Raw genomic sequence first — 24,551 nt, forward strand, 5'->3', positions numbered from 1 at the left:
ATAAGGATCTTAAACTTAAATATATAAAAAGGATGACATTAACGGCTTAATAATTTACTAGAACTATGTGTTCCTTAAAGGCTTAACAAACAGAGCATCTGAATTGCAGTTTCAGTACTTTATTAACCATTCCAAGGAACAGAGCAAAAGATAAAAAAGATATGCCCTTTACCAGTACTATTTTCTCTTGATATACCCCATATACATCTATGTGTGTGTGTGTGTGTGTGTGTGTATATATATATATATATATATATATGTATACACACAGATATATATATCTTATTTATATGTTATATATATCTGTGTGTATATAACAAATTCTGTGAAAGCTTATGCTCATAATTATGAACCTTGATGAAGTTTCCTTCATGAACTTGTAATACAACCAATAGAATTCTATAAGAATTCTCATTGTAGTTATTTAAAAAGTAACTATAAATAATAATCAAAATATGTCACCTTCAAATCAATTGTTTACCAATATGTAATTAGTTTACCATTTTTATGTAAATAATATCTCAGACGTTGGCCTTAATAATTTCTAGTTTTGAATTTTAAGCTGTGGCTAGTATTTGATCAGTGGTCACAGGAAATTATAAAGGATTTTTAAGTGTCTACTATGTATAGGAAACCATGCTAGGTTCTCTCAACTACAGAGATAAACAGGATGAATGTGGCCCCTGTCCTCAAGTGTCCTGCTATCTAAAATGTTTGGTGATACATTAACTTTGCCAATAGTTACAACACTGATTCAGAGGTTTAAAACTGTTCAGGCTGAATTACACGCATTATTTTTGTGTAGATCAATTATGTCTTTATTAAGAATAGAGGTTATATGCCACAACCCAAAGAAGGAATAAATGGAAATTGGTGGTATGTTAAATCAACTGTTATCCAGTCTTAATATGTTTATTAGGGCTCTTTAAAATTCTTATGCATTAAGTAGCTTTAGAATCAAGCATAGAATGGAAATAGTTTCATTGATTTCTGCTGATTAGATATCACTTTACACTTCAAAGAACTATGCTTTTCTTTTTACCTCTCAGTCTAAGTCTTTCTTTCTCAACACTGTCAATTGGTCTTACTACCATTTACTTCAAACTTAACCAGGCAATAGAGGAACATAATGGAAAATATTATCTAATCCTTTACTAAGACTTTATGTGTCAACTTTTCGCCTAAGGCAAATTTTAATAGCTGACATGTGTATCTTTATTTCTAGAGATTTACTATAGAAACACTGACATAACCTTTAACCACAGCAAACAGAGCCACTCTAATAAGCAGGCAACACCAAATCCAAAAATGCATGAGGAACAGAAGATCCTAGCAGGAATTAATCTGCCATTTTCACACATCTGCCCAAGGGAGGTATTGTAATTGCAAAAATTTACTCTAAGACTGCTGAGACTCATAGTAATTATGTTTCTTTCTCTTTTTTTAATAGAAATAGCCACAGGTAGTGACAAATTGGGTTTTGAGATGGGGAATTGGGCATGCATTCTAACCTAAATTACTATGTAATTGTCTTGATTATGAAAAAAATCATGCAATGTCTATTGCTCAAATAAAATAAAAAAAGTTTCCTTAAATGTAGTCCTTGTCTTTTAGTTTATCTCCTGTTACGCATATTGCTTCATTAGTTGGTATAGGCACATCTTGTATTAGGGCCACACTGTAGAATAGGCTTTTGCCAATAACCCTTACAAATCCCTGTGAGTGTGATTTCTTTAATAGGATACTTCTCTTATTTTCTGCCTTAGTTTCATCTAAGGATAAATAGTAGCTTTCCTAGAAGGTCAAGATCTGGAAGTTTAGCTAATAATTACTACTATCTGTGCATCTGCCAATACTAAACCTGCAAGGTTATAGACTTTGTTTTTTCCATCTGTGGGTTGTATTAAAATGTTTACTATTTATATATATATATGTATACATATATGTATACATATATATATATGTTTACATATATATATATATATATATATATATATATATAGTCTCAATAATGCTCTATCTGATTACAATTAGGCTCATTCATTAACAACAGCATATTTTAACTGTTTTTTTAAAATTACAAACCATGCCCAGCCAGGCGTGGCTCAGCGGTTGAGCGTCAGCCTAGGATCCAGGAGATTGGGGTTCGATTCCTGGTCAGGGCACATCCCCGGGTTGTAGGCTTCAGCTGCTCAATGACTCTCTCATCATTGATGTTTCTATCTATCTCTCTCCCTCTCCTTTCCTCTTTCTGAGATCAATAAAGATATTTTTTAAATAATAATAATAATAATAAAATTACAAACCATGCCAAGTAAGAGTCAATGTGTATCACCAATATTTTTTTTAAATCAGGAAATTCTGATTTAATAAACCAAGATTATAATAAGAGATTAGGCATTGGTTTAAAACAAAAAGAAAAAGAAACAATTTGTTAATGTAACACAAAGTGATACAAAGATGAAAATAATAATAATAAAGCAATCAAGTGTTTTGCCTTGATGTGAAGGCAAGATTTATGTAATCTTTAATTCTATCTTAATGATAATGATAATAAAGATAGATCATTGATTCTCTTTTATTTTGCATGACTTACAACTCCTCTTATTCACATTCTTAATGCAATAAGTTGATTTGGAATAAACTGTTTTAAAATAGATGTAAAATTGAAAAAGCAAAATAGAAAGCAATAATTTTGTGCCTCAAGAAGACACTGATTAGAATTCACCAATATTTAAGCAATTGTCAGTTTTGAGCTTGAAAATAATTCCTGTTGAAGTTAATTCCTTTTTCCCAAATATATTAAATGACTTTTTTTTTCAGTAAATTTTGCTAATATTTTAAGCATATTATTTCTCAAACATTCTAATTTCTTACTGTCATCTCATCTACTAAAATGGGGACATCAGTAAAAGCATATAGCAGCCACTTTACACTGTACTTAAATAATCCTTTATAGTAATCATAGATGAATTTTTTTTTATAAATATCTGTTTGGCATAAGCAATTGCTATGGTGAAATATCAAAAAGAAATATATCGAACATTCAATCATAACATAATTTCAGTATACTCTGATAAATTATGCTGTGTGGAAAATAAAATGAACAGCTTTCAGCAAAGGTATTTATACTGTGGTCTGTGCCTTGAAAAACAATATTATATCTATAGTTTTAGATTTCAAAACTGATGCATGTGTTCATAGTGCAAATAAACAAAAATTTAAAAATTTATCTAAGCCATTGATATTCTAAAACTGGGTTATAAAAGTAAGGAAGATACTTGGATCCCCGGCCACTTCTGCCTACAATAAAATTCCTGTCGCATTTCTGCTTTATAAAAGTAAGCTTTTGGAATTTAGGATATATACGTAAATTTACATTTGAGTTTTATTGAATTGGAGGGATGAAAATTCTAGGTAAAGTATAATACGTCATTAGTTAGCAATGATTATTTAATGACTTATGCTTAAATTACATTTTTAAAAATTTATCACTAAAAGAAGTTTAAGAAAATATATCTAAAGCAGCAAGTTGTTGGAAAGAAATTATTTAGTTACATTGTAAATTAAATCTGTTATTTAAAACTATACATATGTGCCCTGGCTGAATGGCTCAGTCCCTTAAACCAAGAGTCTGCAGGTTCTATTCTGGTCAGGGCACATACCTAATTTGTGGATTGGATCCCTGGTGGGGGCACGTACAGGAGGCAGCTGATGGATGTTTCTCTCTCACATTGATGCTTCTTTCTCTCTCTCCCCCTTCCTTTCTCTCTAAAAATGAATAAACATATCTTCAGGTGAGGATTAAGGAAATATATATGTGTGTGTACACACATATATGTACACATATATATTATTAAAATAGTATTAGAACCTTTCTACACATGAAGTCATTATCTATATTATGTAGCAATATAATTTAAAAATATTTACCATGTGTCTCTTAAAAGTAGTATATATCTACAAAACAATTATGACTATATAGCTTTGAAACTTGAAATAGAGTTTTAATGCTCTTACTTTCAAATTCCACAAAGGCTGCTTTTAGTTGATAAAGAGAGTGAACAAGAAATTGTCCTTTAAATAGTCCCTTTAATGCGTTCCACCAATTAAAAATCATTCAAAAACATTACAAGTTTAAAAAATAATAAATATTGCTCAGATAGGGTATATTTCAGAACCAAATAGAAGCTTACAAGATTACATTATCTTTACCTTGCTCATTTTTCATCCCAAGTAGATAGGATTCAGGACTATATTATTAAATAGAAACATAAAGAAAATAACACAGGTCTTTAAATATCTCAAAATGACTGATGTAAAATGCATTTCTAATACTATTAAATTATTTTAATATATTCCATTTCTCTAATCAGACCAAAGTCTATTTATGTAGATTAGTTACATCTAAAGTCTCATTTATCCAACCTGTATTTACCCTTTGATCACAAAGCTTGTTAACTTAAATTGTCTTTTATTGTTATGATTCGTTTTCCCATAATTATGCTGTTTAACTGCCTTATTTTTTGAATAAATATACGCAAACGTGCCAATCATATTCAGCACAGTTATGCTAGATGTTCAATGAACTGTAAGAGCCATTTCACTACAATAAAACTGCCTGGAATAGATCCAGGGCAAGGCCTACAAATACCAGTAATCAGAATGTCACCAGGACCAGAATAGACAAATAGAAGTATGTCACTTGTGTGTCAATAGATCCTTTCAAACACTGTCTGAAACCAGTTTTACAGTCTATCCCTGGAAGAACCTGATGCATACAAGTGAAAGATGCTACCCACACAGCCACAATCTGCATCTCTATTTTGTTGTTGTTGGTTGTTTTGTGGGGGTTTTTTGCTTTACCTTACAAATATTGAACTTAAACTTCCGCAGTGGCAAGGAGGCACTAGCACGTTTCTGCTTATTCACAGCAGGAAATGTTGATGTCATTAAGGACTTCTTTATTATAGATAATTTATTTCAGGAGTCCAAAGGATAGCAATATATCACTGTCAAAGCTAGTGGTGAAAGCTATGACTAACTGTAAAATACTGTGTGACCATTAAAAGAAATGCTTGTCAACGTCTTCTTTACTAAAATAGGTTGACAATAGATTAGTGAAGGTCTGATGAACTTTAAAAGTATTTTGTAGGTAGGTGACAGAAGTCACACTATCTTCAAATTGATAGGCAAAATGAACTTTATGGTATTCTCTAACAAATATACAGATACAGTCACTGGTTGAAGGAATTCAATACCAAAAAAAAAAAAAAAAAAATCCTTCCCTAATGGCTTGACTAAAATACAACTTTAAGATAATGCCCTGTGGGATTTATTAAACAGAAGTATCACTGAAGGGAATACATTCTGGAGCAATGAATAATGTCATAATTAGCGGGTGCATTTGTAAGAATTTACCCAGTATTGAGTGTATTGCAAGACTACTCAACATAAGGGAGTTAAGTTTTGCTTCCTAACTGGCATGAGCCCAGTTCCAGTGGTTTCATCTTCCTCCTACTGTTTCATCATCAAACTCACAGCGTATCTTCTCACAGCCACTCCTACCATCCTCCAGGAGAATCAGAAACTAGCATGAGATTTTTTTTCTCTTAATCTGCATAAGGTCCACTGAGGGCCAGTTGTTCCTTCTTTCTCTTCTCTAGAATGACTGGCTCTACGCTAAGGAACTTCAAACTGTTTGAAGATTTAAAGCAGTAATATCAACAATTTTTAACATATTTTCAAAGAAAAATAAAGATTTGAGCTCATCCTTAAAAAGAGAAGTGACTTTGAACTAATAAAGTATAAAAATGGGCTAATATCTGTGCTTATGTATTTACATACATTATACTGAAAATGTAAAGCCATATGTACACGGATATACACACTTTAATTTTGCCAAGAATTTTTGTTGTTCACATTTCCATAATTATAGGCAGAGCCAACCTTCACTATGGTAAATGCATGTTAAACTTTATTAATCTTAAAAATGCAAAATATTTTCTTAATTTATACCTTTATTTTATAGATATATTTCTATTGTGTAATATTACATAAGCAGCACTAACAGTAAAAATTTTGAAGCCTGGCAATGGTAGTGAATTATGATAAACTATAAATATTATATTTTTAAATAGTATTTAATACTTATCTGGAGATTTTAAAGAATTTTTCTTTTAAAATATGTATATTTCTTAGTCACTTAATAGAGATGATATTCAGAATTATTTTAAGAATAATTAATTTATTTTAACCTCATATATAAACCTGCGTCTATGCATTGTAAAAAAAAAAAAAAAAAAAAAAAGGAATAATGTATATTATAACATAAGAGAGAAAAGTTTCTGGAAAATATGACATTGAGTTTTTTAGGGCGTGGTTTGATCAGTATAGTCATGGGTAACAGAGAATGCTTAGAATATATAAATTTTTTTTCTTGACTGTGTTCAAGAAGTTCAAAGAGGAACTGTAGGGCTTACTTTCCCATAACCTGGTATTTTTCATGATTGCACACAGCCTTAGTAAAGTGAAGATACCAAGAATAAAACTCCGAAATTCAACATGTAGACTTATATATAATAAAACTCATTTATAAAATGCAAGTAAAATTATAGGATTCACTCATAGAACCCAAGTAAAATAAAAATATATATTACTTTTACATTTATAACAGACTGATGGATTATCATCAACTCAGTGTAAGAACAAGTATTGCCTAGCTGGTATTTTGAAAATTTTATTGAAAACTAAAAACTAATGGATGAAGATGTTATTACCTTATGAGTAATTATATCAACTAATATTAAAAATAAGATTCTCAGATTTCTAGTTCATGTAATTAAAAAGTTACACTTTTTGTGTTTTTGTTTATTGTAATATTGAGAGATGCACACAGATTTACATTGGAGCTCAGATTTTTATGGGCATACACAAAACTAAGTGTAAAAGTAACAATATATTAAGAATGATAATAATTTGCATTTTAAATTATTCTGTAAAGAATGTCAAACCACCTTAATGGCTGATTATGTTTTTAATTAAGTGTATTTGTACTTTATTTGTACTAATTTTAATATACAAGAAAACAGAAAAAAAGTTTTATGATTATGTAATCAAGTTAAAGTAGTAATTAATCCTATCTTTTAAATTTTTTTTTTAAAAAGACACTCTTGGAGGCTAGTAGTAAGAAAAAATATTCCCTTTTTAGTCAGCCAACCATAAACCCTAAAAATAGAGATGTATAGGAAGTTTATGGAAATGATTGCATGTAACTAATCAAACTGTGCCGAATTAGAATAATGTTGCAGGAAAATATTTTCAAAATTATAAACGAAGAAAAATATGTTCACACACTTTGCGTTTGTTACTGAAATTGGTAACATACTGGAGTGTAAAGTTTTGAAGATCATAATCTAGGGAACTCCTCTGAGTTCCTATTGTCAAGAATCTCTTAGAGATTAGAAAAGTGGGAATAAAGGCATACAATGAATAACATTCCCAGTAAAGATACAATTTTCCTCTCACCTTTTCACTCTAAAACACCAAGTTTATTGTCTATGCTATAATACTTTATTCCTCTATGTCTCAATTTCATTTTTATAGATTTACCATGTGTTCAATTCCCTTTTATTAAAAATACCATGCATGTATAGCAAAAGGATTTTCTCTTCTAACATAAAAAATCTAAAATCAACCCTAATGTTAATCTTTCAAGTTGAACTGCAGAAAACTGTGTAAGAATGTATTTCTTTTAAAAATTTATTTTAGTAGATACTTTTCTGCTGGCTTAATACATTTTCTTCTCTGAAAGCATATTAAAATGACTTGTAGTAATGCTACCAAAAAATCTGAAAACACAGATGTTCAAACAAAACTGGAAATACTCCCACTAGTAAGAAGTTCCCAGTCTTCCCCCTCTTTTCAGCAAAGCCTTCTTTGAAAACACCTGTTGAGAAGTTTCTCTGAGACTTAAATAATTCTTGATATGCCACAATAAGCAGTTCCTTGTGACAATTAGTGATGATCTCTACTTGATTTTAGATTCTCATATTAACATATGAAATAATTCATATGGAAATTGCTCCTAGTTGCCTTACCCACCACAAAAGCTGTACTCTTGTTTTTCCAAATAAATTGTATAGCTTTAAAATAAATAAAATATTTTATTACAACAATCTTTTATTATGAGTCATACGACTGAGGATATTTTAATCACTAGTCTATTGTTTAAACATTTCATAGACAGACTTTACTTCAGCTGAGATATTTGAAATAAAATCTCTTAAAATCCTGAGATAAAATCTCTTCTCACAAAGCCCTCTTTCTACATTAGCCTACATAATTGTTCTGCATCCATATGCAATAAAGATAACCTTATGCCCAAGAACTTACACATCTTAACCTTAAAATTTTAGGCCCTGTGACTGACACAAAATCTTTTGATACTTAAATCTTAATTTGAGCTGTAACATGAGTCTTATAAATCCTAAAGTTTCTAAATTCTAAGTCACCACTCTCTACCAGTGTATCTCAAACAATTATGAAACTCCATTCCATCAATAGAAATACACTGTACACCTTCTAAACAGTGCAAAAAAATGCTGGAAAATAAGATAGGCCAGATCTAGTAGCTGCTAATCCAAGTGAATGTTAATGCACTCTGATGGATTAAAATTCTTCCTTCAGAAATACAGGAGATTAATAGTGTGCTTCCTCAGCAAGCTGTGTTAAATACACCCACTAATAAATGCACTTGAAAGAAGATTATGAGATACCTGAACACTTTAAACATATCCCTTCAGCCCAGAGTATTTGTAGCACACTAGTTTAAAAAAGAAATAAAAAAGAAAGGTCACTGTAGTCAATTTACTCTCTTCTCCATAATAGGTTTTGAGTAAAACCTGATACATTTAAAAGGAAATTAACTTAGTAGGAATTTTCAAAGCATCCCTTATAGGATTGCAAAAACTCAATAGAAAAGAAAAAGAAAGAAAAAGAGCCTGTTTTAACAATTTATATTGAGGATGTTTCCAGGGTACGAGCAATATGGGAAACTGAGCCACTTTGGAAAAAAATTTCAAGAACTTAAAACATTTTTTTCTGTGTCTTTATGGTATAGATTAAGATTCTAGAAGAAAAGGAATGGCAAGGAAATTTGTCCTTTTGTTTTCTGTTTATCTCTCTCCCTCTCTTCCTGTGTGTTTGTGTGTTTGTGTGTGTGTTATTTGCTTTACCTCAAGTTTTACTGCTATAATGAGAGGAATCATCATCATCGTCATCAACATCATCGCCATCATCCACCCATCCATCAAGCAATGACCAGCTTCAAGAACACTATGATGTAAATACAATATGGGCACCCCAACCCTCAAAACCTTCTGAAAAATTCCACCCAAGATTCTTCCTCACTAATAGAACAAGGAATCAGGTTTGCTGAGAATTCGACTGCACCAACTTCAGCTTTGCACAGACCCTAAATAAAAATTCAACTGATAGAGCTTGAAGGAGAAGATCAAGCATTAACCCTCTGTGATATCATTGTAATGTCAATGGTAAAAATATAAGGAAGGTGGATACATATGTGTATTTGCAAAATGACTGTAAAAGATCTATAAATATGTATTTTAACATCTCCCTTCAAAAAGATTATCATAAATGCCAGTTTTTTGCAGCCACAGAAAGACTTTCATAGAAACCACAATTTTTTTAAGGGAGGAGTTTCTTGTTCAGTTTCGTATAAACCTCGAGAAATCACGATTGCTGGTATACAGCAAACACTAAAAAGTGGAACTTAACATTACTGCAATTTATACTTAAGTATATTCAGTGGCATTAAGTACAAGAGTCTGTTTTACAAGGACATTATACTATTATAAGAAAATAAGTTTTGCTAAGTTTTAGTATTCGCTACATTTATCTCAGAAGAGATAAGATTACGACAATTTAAAACTCTATTTTCATAATAAAAACATTACTTAGTCAAGTGTCATTAAAAGGTATTTGCTTTTGAAAGCATAAAATAATGAACAAATTATTTTCATTTGCCCCAAACTAATCTTCCTCCCAAAGTGTCACTTACAGTTAAACTCAATTTTGAATTTCAAGTGCTGCTCATTCAGAGTAATTTGTAGTAACACGCATTCATAATAAGGAAGAATTGAGTTTTCCTATGACACAACTCAATAGTGGGTAAAAGAAACTAGGCAATGACTAGACAAAATACAATCACCTGCTCTTGTTAGACTCTATGACCATGCTGGGTCAGTGTTTTACTATATCAATAACTTCAAATGATACTATCTAATACATATTAAATATCACTTGGATATACAGAAAATACACAGTATGCAAACTAAGTGCATCCTGGAATTTTTTTTGGCAATTGCCTTTAGTTCAACTTTACTTCTGTTTTCAACAGCTCAGAATGAGTCTGTAACCCTTTTGTGAACTTTCTTAATTCCTCAATGACACCAAAAAACAGATCAGGAAAACCACAGGAACAAAATAAATGTAAACTTTTCATAAATAGTCATTCATCATTATCCAGAGTCTACATTTATTCAAACTTTTGAAAGATCTTAAAGGCATATGTCACATTTCCAATACTTAAGCAACCTAATGCATTATGCTGCAGTTTCAGCTAAAGAACGGATCATATTCTTGCCCTTTAAAACACTTTTTAAATATACAGCTGACTTGAGGTGGTGGTGAAAACTAGTTTGGCTCAGGCTCTGGAATTCTGGCTCATTGCTATGTTGTACTTGAAGCAGTTAAGTCCTTAATATTTGGGTACACATTTCTTTCATTTGGCATCATATTTTTTAATGGAATTAAATTCACTTTTAAAGTGAATGAAGTAAAACAACTTTTTTTTCTACTCTGAAAATCCTTTTTTACAGGGAAAAAAAAAAGTAGACCATCGAATAAAAATAAAGTAAAATAAACTATGAGTACTGAACCCCGCTAACATTTTTAAACCTATAAAAATAAACTTTAAAAACACAACAAAAGTAAGGCATTTACATCTTTTAGATTTTAGGCTATTTACAAGGCAGGGAATATATATCAATGATGTTGTACACTCAGTGGCAAAAGTGTAAACCATTTTCATTAAAAAATAAAAAAAATCCCCTCTCAGTGCTGTTGGCAGTGTCGCTCGTCCTGTGCCAAAGGTTTCAGGACAGCTCCCAAACCAGCAACAAAAGTGAAGTGCCAGTTACGCTAAAGGTCTCCTACCTGAATTATGGACATCCGAGTGGCCGGGGTCTCGCTCGCGTTAGTCCCTTGTCCGGTGAAGCTGGTGTGGCAGCCCGCGTGCCCCTGAGGAACAGTCAGGTTGTTGGAGGCCGGTTTGAGATACATCACCTCGGACCGGGGCGAGCTGAGGGGCAGGCGGGTCTGGTAGTCGAAGTACATGGGGGAGGTGGCCAGGGAGGGGCTGCTCACCACGTTCATGACGTTCATGGCGTTCCTCTCTTCCACCTCGCTCTGCACCAGCATGATGTCGTTTTTGTTGATCTTCTTCTTCTTGCCCTTGCCCCCGCCCAGCTGCGGGTGGCTGTACTCGGCGATGCGGCAGTTGTAGGTGCGGATCTCCTTGTTCTCTCGCTTGCACTTGACCGCGATGGTGATCATGGCCGCTAGAAGGATGATGGAAATAGTGCTCAGGGTCACGATGAGAGGCAGCGACATGTCCCAGTGGTGCTGCTCGCCGTTCACCCGGGGCACGCCCTCGGGCAAGGAGCCGCTCACCGAGCGGATGATGAGCTTGGCCACCGCCGACAGGGTGGGCTTGCCGTGGTCCGTCACCTTCACCACCAGCTCCACCACGGGGGTCACGTCCTCCCAGAAGGGGTGCAGCGTGCGGATCTCGCCGCTGGACGGGTCTATCTCGAACAGGTGGTCGTCGTTGCCGTCCACGATCTCGTAGGTGAGGCGCCCGCTCTCGCCGAAGTCGCTGTCCAGCGCGCGCACGGTGCTCACCAGGTAGCCCAGGCCGGCGTTGCGCGGCACCTGCAGCTCGGCCGTGTCGTTCTGCAGCGTGGGCAGCACGATCACCGGCGCGTTGTCGTTCACGTCCAGCACGGTCACCCTCACCGTGGCGTTGCTCTCCAAGTGCGCGGGCGCCCCTGAGTCCTTCGCAAGCACCTTGAACTCAAAAGCCTTGGTCTGCTCGTAGTTAAAGGAGCGCAGGGCGTAGATGGCCCCGTTGGTGGGGTTCACGGACACGTATGTGTAGATGGACACGTCGCCGATGTGCGAGGGCACGATGGAGTAGGACACCGTGCCGTTCTGGCCCAGGTCGGGGTCCTGGGCCAGCACCGAGCCCAGGTACTCTCCTGGGATGTTGTTCTCGTGCACCTGCAGCACGTAGAGTCCCTTGGTGAAGCGCGGCGGGTTGTCGTTCTCGTCCAGGATCTTGACGGGGAACGACTTGGTGGAATTGAGGGGAGGGGAGCCCCCGTCCCGCGCCACGATTGTCACGTTGTACTCGTCCTGTGTCTCCCGGTCCAGCGGGCGGTCAGTCACCACGGTGTAGAAGTTGTCGTAGTTCTCCTCGAGCTTGAACGGCACGGGGCCTCCCGCCCCGCCCAGGCCGCCGCCGCCGCCGGCCGGCCCACCTCCGCCCAGCACCCGGCACTGCAGCTGCCCGTTCTTGCCCGAGTCGCGGTCAGTGACCCGCACCAGGGCGATGACGGTGCCCGGCGGGGCCGCCTCGCTCAGCGCCCCCTGGCGCACGGAGACGAAACCGATGGACGGCGCGTTGTCGTTGCGGTCGATAAGCTTGACAGTGACCTTGCAGTGCGCCGGGATGGGGTTGGGACCCAGGTCTCGGGCTTGCACGTCGATCTCCAGCATTCCGTTCTCCTCATAGTCCAGGTTGCCTTTGACACGGATAAGGCCGGTCTTGGGGTCGATGGAGAACAGCTCCCGCACGCGGTCGGGCACATAGCTGCTGAAGGAGTAGAGCACTTCGCCGTTGGGACCCTCGTCTGCGTCCGTGGCGTTCAGGTCAATGACCACGGTGCCCATCGGGGAGTTCTCAGGCAGTTCCACCAGGTAGGAGGGCGCCTCGAAGACCGGGCTGTTGTCGTTGGAGTCAATCACCTTCACGTTGATCTGCACGGTGGCGGAGCGCGGGGGCTCGCCGCCATCCAGGGCGGTCAGCACGAGCGTGTGGTGGTTCTGCTGCTCGCGGTCCAGTGCCTTCTGGATAACCAGCTCTGGGAACTTGGTGCCGTCGCCGCGGGACTTGACGTCCAGCGCGAAGAGGCCGTGGTCGTCGCGCGTGAGGAGATAGGTGCGGAGCCCGTTCTCGCCCGCGTCCGGGTCGTGGGCACTGGTGAGGGGGAAGCGGGTGCCAGGGGCTGCGTTCTCTGAGATGTCCATCTCAATCTGGTCCGAAGGGAAGGAGGGCGCATTGTCGTTGATGTCCTGGATCTCCACTTTGATCATGCAGATCTCCTTGTCGTTGGCGAAGACCTCGAGAGACAGCTGGCACTTGGCGTTGTGGCGGCACAGGGACTCACGGTCAATGCGCTGCTTGGTGTACAGGAGCCCGCTGTCGGCGTCCACGTCCAGCAGGTGCGGCGCGGAGTTCTCCAGAACCCGGTAGCTCCCGGACTTGCTGCGCCCACCGCCGCCGCGCTCTGCGGGCGGACTCCCCGGCTGCAGTCGAGCATCCTTGCCGATGTTGCCGATCACCGTGCCGGCCCCCTGCTCCTCCGGCACGGAGTAGTTGAGGTTTTTGAGCGTCAGGGCAGGGGCCCATAGCAGAAAACAGCAACAGATGGACAGGTACATCCCAGACCGGTGGGGCGGGGGCAGGAGCAGCCTGACGGTAGGGGACAGCGGACGGGTGCGCGTCAGCCGAGAGCCCCCGCGCAGCATGCGCGCGCGACCCAGCCTCAAGTCTGCGGGTCCTTCCTCCCCTTGGCTCCGGGGCTGCGGCACCGGGCGGTCCCTCCTTATTCCGCTCAAGTTCCCGAACCTGTTGATCTACAGCATCCGCACTGGGCGAGAAGCAGAGGCGCAGCAGATCTGCAGGAGCACGGACCCAGGCGGCGGCTCCCTGCGGCTGGGGCAAGCCTGGGGCTTTGTCTCTGCCGCCCGAACTTGAGGCGACTCAAACTTGAGCGACGACGCCGGCGATGAGATGTAAATCGAGTCTGGGAGGGATGGTAATGAGCCCAGAATCCGTGGGCTCTCCTCGCTCCCGCTAGGACTCCGCAGATCCGCTCCCGCCCGTCGCCTCTCGGAACACTCTTCACGGTGGGTGGGGGAGGGAGCGGGGAGGTGTGTCTCCAGGCGGGTGGGAAAGTGAAATCCTTACTAGTTTCTGGTCGCCTCCAGGGATGAAATCGGTGGGGAGGCGGAGCGATGAAGAGAGGCAGATAGATGTTGAAGCTTCCCCGGAGCGCTGCGAGGTGTCTGCCGTCCGCGTGTCGGGCCGGTCCGCTTTCAGGCAGTGTTCTGCTGCATTTAGAGATCTAATCTTGCTTTTCTGGCTGAGGCGGCGGCGGCGGCGGCGGCGGACTGCATCTCCCAGCCCAGCGTGTTTTTTTCTCTCTCTCTCTCTCCTTTCCGAGCAGCCAAAGGGAGGGGAGGGTGTGCGGCGCAAAGAACTAGTGTCCCGATTTGTAGTTTCCTCCCTCCGCCAAGCTCCTCCCTCTCTTCCTCCGAAAAGGCTCTCCCCCGAAGTCAAGAAAGCCACAGCCTGCTCAGCGTTGGCGGTGTAAGTCTATCGGGGGGCGGGGGGAGGGGGGGCGATGTGCCGCCGTCTCCCCGCCTCGGTTGGGAGGAAATCACACACTCTGCGCTTTCTCTGCGCGGAGCCAGTAGCCGCCGTGACCATCCCCTTCTCTCGCGGCGAGCAAGGACTTCTCTCGCTGCAGTTTAATTCCAGTTTGCTTCTCAGGCGAAGGGAAATCAACAGGCAACTCAGGGTTGGATGTGCAGATTCGGAGGGGGTGGGGGAGGCGGAATAAAAAGGGAGGGGGAGCCACCTCCCCGTCCGCGCACACACACTCTCCCTGTCTCTCTCTCGAAGGGAAACAGTCTCTGCATTCACAAGGCTGGGCCGTCAAGTGCCTCTCTTTTCTTTCTGTTCAGCATCTCCTTCCAGTGGCCCTGTCTCCCAGCCCTCTTCATCTAGAAAGGAAAGCCTTGGCGAGGAATAAAAGTGGTGGCTATCTGAAGCGAAGAGAGTGCGGGTATTTGCCTTTAAATTTTTTTCTTTTTTTTTTTTTTAATAGTAGGAGTGGGCCGGATGGAAGAGACACATCAGGGTTTGGCGCGATGCGTTCTGCAGTCTCGCTCCCGGTCTCCGGGCGGCTCAGGGCGGGCAGGGGGCGAGGAGCTGCGGCCGCTCCGGTGCAGCCGGGGGCGCCCCCCGGGGAGCTGCCTCCCTGCCTCCGAGGGGGGACCGGGCTCAGGTCTGTCTGCACCTTATTTCGGGGTCTCGAGGCGCCTGGGCAGACGGGAATGACACATCCAGAAATGCAGGTGTTCGATCTGCCGGATGAGTCAGAGGCAGCGGAACGAATCGTCTTCCCTCTCGCCTCACGGTCCTCCCTTCACAGGCATTAGTTGCGGCTTCCTCCTAAGGCTTTCTCTGACTCACTCCACAGAAAAGAAAGCCAGGTTTACGTTTCGGGGAAAAAAGGAAAAAGCGAGAGGCAGGGAGGGAGGGAGGGAGGAAGGCGAAGCTGAACCCAGCAGCACTTTTACTCTACCTCTGTCTGCCGGAGTCCAAGGCTTGGGAAAAACAAGGCGTCTGTTTTGCTAGGTGTACTTATTTGTTTATTAAAATAAAAAAATAAAAAAAAATAAAAAAAACACGTTTCCTTTGCTTAGGCGTGAAGAACCCCCGAATCTTTCAGAGTCTTGGGGGAAATCAGGATTCCAGGGAGTGTGCACAGCTTAGCCCCGCATCATAGTTCAGGATTTTCCTCCCAGTGTTCTCTAGTCACAAAGTCCAGCCCCGGTGTGCATAGTTAATTGTGCAGTCCGTTGTGGAGGGTTTTTTTTTTTTTTTGGTTGTGTTTTTTTTTTCCTCCTTTTCTGTCACGAGTGGTCTCTTTCAATCTGGTGTCTGTCAGGATCAGCTCACAGCCTGCGAAAGACGTGCGGATTTCAAAGCAAGTAAATCCATCTCCGCAAGCAAAGCATTGAAGGAAAAGAAAGACGAAAATTCAACAGTTGGAGTAACGTCTCCCCAGCCGCCCTCCGCGGTTGCCGCAGCCGCCGGGCTCGCAGTCCCAGCTCTTTCCCCAGCGCCTCTAGCTGACTGACTCTATTCACCTCACGCCGCCGCTTAAACACCGATACTGATTCCCTGCCAGCCAATCGGCGCGAGGAGCAAGGCCCTGCCTCCTCGGCCGGCGCCCAATGACAGGCAGAGAGGAGACTGGCGGGGGCGGAGCCAGGAGCCCCAGCGCCTCGCAGTCATTGATTAGATCAGTCGGATGGGAGGCCGGCGGGGCCGGCGGGGCCCTGCGCTCCGGGTCGCGGCCGTTCCCCGGGCCTCGCCGCCGGGTCTCCCGCGTATTAGGCTCCCGGGGAAGGTCCTTCACCGCCTTCCTCTGGAAAAGGGAGGATGGAAAGAGAACAAAAGTTTGACAGGGATTTAATGTTTTTGTCCGATGCACGCAGGAACCGAAATCGCAGCCTGCTTGCAGAATAAGGTAGCTGCGGTCTCCCCGGCGGGTTTCTGTACACATACCCCCCCCCCACACACACACACACACACGCACACACACACACAGATACACACTAGCGCCGCAGACACACCCATGCCAAGGGAGGCGCGGACCGCCGGCTGCGCGTGGACCCGCCTGAAGGAGGTGCAGCGGGTGTGCGTGTGCGTGGGCGTGGGCGTGTGTGTGTCCGGGGGGCATGGCGTGTGTTTCAGGGAGTGTGTGAGCGCGAGGGCGTTCGCGCGCCCGCTTCTGCCCGCGCCGGTGCCAAGGCGCCGCGAGCAACAGCGATCAGTACGTAACTTTCTGCGTCCTCAGAGGGACACCAGCCGTCCCAGGCACCCATGCAGGGAAAGTCACTTGGTTATGAAAGTGTTTCAGAGGAAGAGGAGAAGCCCAGGGAAAGGGGGGCCGGGTCTCCCGCGAGGAAACGCGCCTCTCCCGCGAGAAGGCCCGCTGTCCAGCCCTCACGCTCCGCGCGCGCTGACTCTCGGACCCGCTCGGCACCACCCGGGGCGCTGCCCGCCGCAGCCTCGGCCAGCCGCCCGCAGCGGAGGCGGGGGCGCGCGGTGCGACTCAGCGCCGCTATTCAAGTTCCATTGGCGATTTGAATCTCATCTCGGTAGGGCCAAATTTAAGTGTTGACAACCGCATTTGCCTAAGCTCCGACGCACAGAAGCTGACCCATAAGCATGAAGGCAGATCAGGGAGGGATCTGTTGAGATTCCTGTTTTGTAACTAACACCCCCCCCCAAAACCACACACACACACACACACACACACACACACGCACAGGGGGTTGAGGGGAGGCAGGGAAGAGAGAGGGAGAGAGGGAAAGAGGCTCCTGATTGATGTACTTCTCCAACTCCAGTGCCAAAGCTCAGAGATCCTTTCTTCCCAGACTAGGATCACAAGCATCCACAAGTGAGGGCTGGCTTGCCCGGGATCCAGCAGTCCTTGGAAAGAGTTAAGAAGAACAAAGAAATTGAAATATTGAAATAGAAAAGGTGAGTGTTTTGATTGCTAGAGTATTGATCAACATTCATAAATACTAAAGTTAAGCTGCCATTTATAAATTGTGAATGACTAACGTACAAGTCTGTAACATGAATCATTCAGGATTCAGAGAAAATCAAATCCAGACCAGTTACAAGAAAGTTTTGATGATTATTGTTGGGGTAATTGCTTAAACATTCAGGTTAAAAAATAAATAAATAAATAAAGTTTTTTATTTCCCAGTGGATTCAATGCTATAACCTATAGTCTGAATTTGCAGTCAGATCTGGTTCCAAAATTCATCATCCTCTTAAGAGTCTATCTTTAACAGCTGAAAATTTTAAGGAAGAGCCTTTAAGTCAGACCTTCCCATCCTAAAATGGCTTTGTATTTTCTCCAATCAGTGGTTTGTCATGCCTGTACCTTTGCTAAGCAAGGGAGGTAGAGCTTTGTAGAAATCTGGATTGTTTTGTGCTCAGCCAATGCTTAACCATGCCGCCTTGTGAAACCTGATCTTCACATCTCTTTGGGGCTGGTACCTCTGTCCTAACAGGTATACCTTGAAAGGTGAGGCTTTGAGGCTTTAAAAGCAGCGGCTAACTTAAAGAGTAGTGATTACACTCTCATTTATTAATCATTACTTTTTCAACATGATAAATCTATGCCATTTTTTGCATTGCATACTAATTCAAGGAAAGTCATAAAATACGCTTACTTGAGGTTTATGAGAAGGCAAAAGCAAGAGAATGAAAAAATTCCAAGGAAAGGGTAGTATGGTTTATTGATTAGCCTGAATTATGCAAATAAGGGGAGAAACAAGGTGTCTGAGAGGAGTGATAGGAAATATATTCTCCTAGACATGAATCTGCCCACACCCTTCTGGAGTAATTATGTCACACCTCCCTCTAGTGTACAGAAAAAGAACTACCATGCCTAGGTGCATACCACAGGGCTCCTGCCAAAGGGAGCAAAATAGAACTACATCACATAACTTACTTCTATTTTATATAATTTGTAGTATCAAGTTCTGTTGTTAAAGACTAACATGTACCCAAAATGATTCATTTTTTCACTTTGTCTTATCCTTATTTTTAAAGGAAATGAAATTAATTAATACTTCTAATTGTTTGGCTTCCCTTTAACCAGACACAATTTTTTAAACTATAATCACTCCTAAGTTTTAACCATCTCATAAATTCTGTCTCTTTTCACCGAATATATTTTTTCTGTTTACAATATAGTTATTGAGGTATTTCTTTTAGACTATGCGTAACATATTGAGCTCATTTTTTTTCCCCTTCAAAACAGAGATGGTGTAAATATGGACAAACAGTTCAAAAATCCGATTGGTTTTTGTACTGTAGTGGGCAGGCTATGAACATGTGAGACCTAGTTAAGGAATATCAAAGAATGTAGTGTTTTTCATAGCTAATGATACCTGCAATCTCCCATTTCTCCAGAAAAGAATGGTTTATAATCACGGTTTACAATGATAAATGATAGTCTTAACTTTAAACCAAAATTATATTATTCCTTTTTATTTACACATATATTGAATAACCAAAGATCTTGTGTAATTTAATAAAAATACATAAGTATGCACACTCAATGAGAAAACTTACTTGGAAAAACTTATATATACCTAAAATGTTTAATTAATAAAATATTAGTGCTGAGTGAGTTTTAAAATAAATCAATATATTGAAATAGTTTCAAACAGAAGTATTAACATCTATTTTTATAGACTGATAAAGACTGATTAATATTGCTACATTAAATCAATAATTGAATTAATATTATTAAGGAATAGTCTTCAAGATGCTTTTAAATGAAATTTTATGTTATTGAAGTTATTTAATTTAGCCTCTGAGAGATTATTTAAAATTTATATTTACCAGTCAAAGTCATAGTTCAGAGAGTTTATGCGCAGGGCTATAATGGCAGCAGTTGTGATATTCTTGTAAAGCTTGTCCTGCTTGCCATATTCTTGTTCAATAAAATGCAGTTCTTAAGAGATTTTTGATGCTATTTTCAGCAGAGCCACTGTTTATATGAATGGAAATTCTTCCCTCTTTTCTTCTTCATCATTTTTACCATTATTTTACTACCAGGTTTCATATTTATTTGTTAACAGAGGGTTTTTAGAGATAAATTTAATAACTAAACTGTTTTAAATATAATAAGTACCAAAAGTTTCTATATCATATTTAAATCCTCAAGTGAACGATAGTGTTTCATTCACAGCTAGTTCTCTTCATTTTCATTGTCTTTTACAGATATTAATGGCTCACCTCTAACACACAGCTACTGGCTACTTGGTGACTTTAAATCAAAACTGTCCTTTTTAACAAATGACAAATTCACACTACTAATTGGACAATTACTAAAACATATTTTTATCCTTTATGAGAAATATGAATTCTAATAAAGCAACACAAATTAACTATCATTTTTAAGCTCCACAGGAAATGTTTATAAATTTAAAGGTTTTTGAGAACTTCTACATAACAACAGAATTTAAAAAGTGTAAAATATCTCCAAAATAATTACTATTTTAATTGAATATTATTATTTAAATTATTAAATTTTGTTATTAGAAAAATAGTTGTCAAGAAATAATGCATTTTATTTTTTTCTATATTTATGTGTGTTGTGTTACAATATAATAACAGGATTAACCTTACAAAAACTGGCAAGTTCTATTAATCTGAAACACACAATAAATGAAATAAATTTCTAAGTGGAACAGTGACATATTTCAAGACATTTTAATGTATTGAGACATTTAAAAGTTAATTTCAGACTTGTGTATTTCAGTTTTTACAATGGAAGGCTATTTGGTGTGGCTTAAATAAATTGTTTACTTGTATGCAGAGTACTTGAGAGAGAGACCATATGAAAACAGAAATTGTCAAAGCAAAAAAACGAATGTTACATTATATCTTATCATAAATGTATTAGCATTTGTTAAAGAGGAGTTGGATTACTGTGCAAAATGAGAAACTTACCTTAAGCTTTATAAATTCCTAGTGGCATATTTACCTCTTCTTCTGACTTAGAAATAAAAGGGTTCAATTAATTATGAAACCTCAACTCTCCTGCCCCATAAGAAGTTACATGCTAGCTCCTCCTTGTGGTCACTTTGATAATAAACAGAGACATTCAGGCGTTTGTTTTAGAAATTTCCTTCATAAGACAATTAAGTTTGTTTAACTTGTATATTACTTTTTAAAACAATGAAAAGTTTGTGAATGAAATAATTAATTTATAAATGTGACCGCTGGATCATTAAAATAAAGTGGCTGAAGCTGGTAACAAAAATAATAAGTATTTCATGCATGGTGCAGCAATCCCATAATTTCTTATCCTAAGCATGTTAGGACAAGTCTAAAACCAAGAGACTAGCCCTTAGAGAGAACCCAGGAAATCTGATTCAGTAGGTGGCACTCTTTCCTCAGAGTCAGTTTTGCAATGTTGACCTGAAATGGTATTTCAAAAAGCTATGTCACTGGAGGTCCTGCCTTTCAGGTGAGGCAAAACCCTTATAATCATTTATGGTTATAACAGATCACACATTTCTTTCCATTATTCTTAGGCATTTAAACTTCCTGTTATGTAGCTATTGCACAGAGATCAATGAAAAAAAATATAAAGAAAGCACACTGAGCTATTCAAAAAGCAAATTCTCTGCATTTTAATTATCATCATAATCATTAACCCTCCCAAGCCTCAGCAACAAGGTCTTAGTTGGATAATTATGTTCTACTTATGTAAATCCCTCTTTTCAGTCAGCTAGGCATATTATTTCCTCTTATCTTTAAAAATTCAGAGCAGTTCAACTGAAAACCAAGCACTGTTAAACAGCTATTGTCTATCACCCTGGAAATAGCTCACTTTTGTTTTAGGTAACACAACTTTGTTTAGTTTCTCCCTCCTATACATACCTAAACAAGTACACATACAATAAAATCTTTTCTGTTTTTACTCAAGTGATGTTTTTGAAATCAAGTAAAATGTTAAGTAAAAGGAATCACTGGAATGAATCATCTTTAAAATTACCATGGCCAGAATGATCTGTGGAGCTACAGAAAACTAATTTCTAACTTCAGATTCTTAGAGAGTGCCCACAGCTTTCTGAGTCAGTGTCACCTGTTTCCAGAAAAGATGAGAACAGAATTTACAGGGGGGAAAAAGCCATAGTCATTTACAAATTGCCAATTCTAAAGTAGGAATATATGATTTATAACATTTTAATTAAAAATTAAAGAGCTTTGAGGAAATACATCTCTAGTAGTAAATTAATATCTTTATTTTTCACCAAAATTAGTTATTACAGTATGTTTAATATGTGATAACCATAAATGTAATATTAAACAAAAATAATTTAGAAGCTTGAGTACTTATTTAAATATTGGCCAACTCATCTAAGAAAATCACAGATTAAATTCTGAAACATATTGGCTATAATAATTAGATGAGTTGGGATGATCTATTTTTTCCCTTCTAAATGATTTGTTTGGGGCATAGGAATCAGAGAAAAGCATAGAAAATAATTTAACATCTATTGCACTGTTCACCCGTTTATACAAATATAAATTAACAATATTCTGAGGGTATATCAATAAGGGACTGAAGTAATTAAACTCTTGTGACAAGGATCTTTTTAAGAATCTGCTGAATGCTACAGAACCCCTTTCTAATAAAATTGATGGTAATCTACAAATTCCATTTGTATAAATATTTTCATAAACATTTGTAGGAATTGTACATACTTGATTAACATACCCATTGTGTACAAACATTAAAGTAACTCTGTTTTGGAAAATTATCTAAAATTGGCTTTGCTCTAATATTAAATGTTAAGAAAAGTGAGATGAATTTGTGTGATGCACTGCACTATATGAGATATATTTTAATAATTGAAAAATACATTGTTTTAAAAGAAAAAGCTTCCTGTGTTTTAATCAGAAGCTTGATTTGCAGTAGGAAGCTTAATTGATTATAATTATTGTGATAAAAATGAATCTCATAGCCAGCAGCAAAGTAAAAGATTGCTGAAGGAGCAGCCTTTTCACTTTACAATTCAGGTTTAGGAGCAATAAGCCCATTGAGATATAGAGATCTTTCTCCCTCTGACTGGTGAAAGATGGACATATAATTCTGTCTAGTTAGAGGTAAAGGGCACTGCTGATGTGAACAGGCAAGAGCAGTCAGAGAAGGGCATAAAAATGGTGAGGGCTTAAAAGTTTATTTTATGGCTCAGTCATTTCAAGAAGTATAAATTAAACAATATTCTAAAAGTGGTAACTAGACTCTTGAGTCATAGACACTTCCAACAATCTGCTGAATGTTTTGAAGCATATTTCTAATATATTTGCTTATAAGAATATAAATTTAAAAGATTACATCATTTTTAAGGGAACATATAAAGAAGAAACAATTCATAGTATTCCTGTCCTTCATGAAGTCCAGGTTAGAAGAATTTTGAGCATTTTGGACAGCATAGCATATCACTCCAAGAAGTTTAGGTGAAGAATAAAAACTATTAAGAAAGGAAGCCAAAGTACTTGGTTTTAAATGCATGCAAACCTTAAAATAAAATAAAAAATGTTTATAATTAATCAGTCTAAAATCTTGCCCTAGTTTCAAAGTGAATTGGTGATATGTATAGAGATATCACTTATTCCTCCCTTGCCTCAAACCTTGCTATATTAACAATAATACTAGAAAAATAAATTTAGATCATGTGCAGATGGCAATAATGACATATTTGAATAACTAACAGTGCTTTATACTTGAGATGTAAATAGATTGAAGGAAACTTTTCAAGTCTTAACTCCCCGGAGCCCCTTCCTGTAAATAAAAGTAAGAGACCTGCCCAGCTGGTGTGGCTCAGTGGTTTAGCATCAACCTATGATCCAGGAGATCATAGTTGGATTCCTGGTCAGGACACATGCCTGGGTTTCGGGCTCCATTCCCAGCAGGGGGAGTGCAGGAGGCAGCTGATCAATGACTCTTTCATCATTGATGTTTCTATCTCTCCCTTCCTCTCTCTGAAATCAATAAAAACTTACCTATATATAGTAAAAGTAAGAGACCTGGAAATATATAAATATCATGTACCCTAGCTAGAAGAAGTCAAAAGAATGGGATTATAAGGAGAGAGTTGTTGCACATTTTGTTTTATCAGTTGTGTTGGAAACTGTACCAAGTGACAGAGCCTTTACTTTAGTCTGAATCTGATCAAAATCTACACAATCTCTCAGGGAAATGCCTCTACATTCAGTGATCCCCCTCTGCGAAGATGAACAGGGTAAATGGATCATTCTGAAGAATAGGTACTGCAGAAGAGAGGTTCAGGACCACAATGAGGAATCAAAGCATATATTCTCTTGTGAAGTGGAATTAATGAAGAAACAGAAGAAAGTCTTTCTAAAATCTCAGTTCATATGCTCAAAAATATTTTTGGAGGTAGTGAATCCAAGAAACTTGACAAGGTGACCATGAACAGGAAATAACATAAAATTTTAAAAGTCATGACCATGAAATGTAAAATGGTAGGTGCAGTCAATAGCAGAAAGAATGTTGCAGAAAACAGTGAAAAGCATGGAAACAGTTCAGCTCTTTTTCTATAACTCTGAGAAAAGGGGCCGTTGAAGAGATAAATAAAATCAAAGAAAAATAAACACAATGACTAGTTCAGAATATCTATTAAGAGAACACAATAATAAATAATAAACAGGAATTATAAAAGAGAGGGCAAAATAAATGGGAAAAATGAGGAAAATCTATAACCATAAAAATATAGGAAAAAAAATTTTGAAGGTGGAAAAGAGGCCAGCTTTGTTAATTAAA

The 24,551-nt window shown here is 39.1% G+C and overlaps 1 protein-coding gene and 1 long non-coding RNA gene across 4 annotated transcripts in view; one reads left to right on the forward strand and one right to left on the reverse strand.

Moving 5' to 3' along the window:
• The window catches only part of PCDH17 (protocadherin 17), an 87,095-nt gene extending 72,565 nt beyond the window's left edge, over positions 1-14,530 (reverse strand). Inside the window, exon 1 of the mRNA XM_087814307.1 lies at positions 11,239-14,530. Within this exon, the coding sequence (XP_087670433.1) occupies positions 11,239-13,893 (2,655 nt within the window). The 5' untranslated portion in view covers positions 13,894-14,530. The remainder of the gene's footprint in view (positions 1-11,238) is intronic.
• Positions 14,531-17,539: 3,009 nt separating this feature from the next.
• Positions 17,540-24,551, forward strand: part of LOC148093693 (uncharacterized) — a 152,207-nt gene continuing 145,195 nt past the window's right edge. For all 3 annotated transcript variants that reach the window (XR_015713985.1, XR_015713987.1, XR_015713986.1), the window contains exon 1: positions 17,540-17,707. This is a non-coding gene — a long non-coding RNA (uncharacterized LOC148093693). The remainder of the gene's footprint in view (positions 17,708-24,551) is intronic.

This window comes from Miniopterus natalensis, chromosome 2 (assembly GCF_054644295.1).
Source record: "Miniopterus natalensis isolate mMinNat1 chromosome 2, mMinNat1.hap1, whole genome shotgun sequence".
NCBI classification, from domain to species: Eukaryota; Metazoa; Chordata; class Mammalia; order Chiroptera; family Miniopteridae; genus Miniopterus; species Miniopterus natalensis.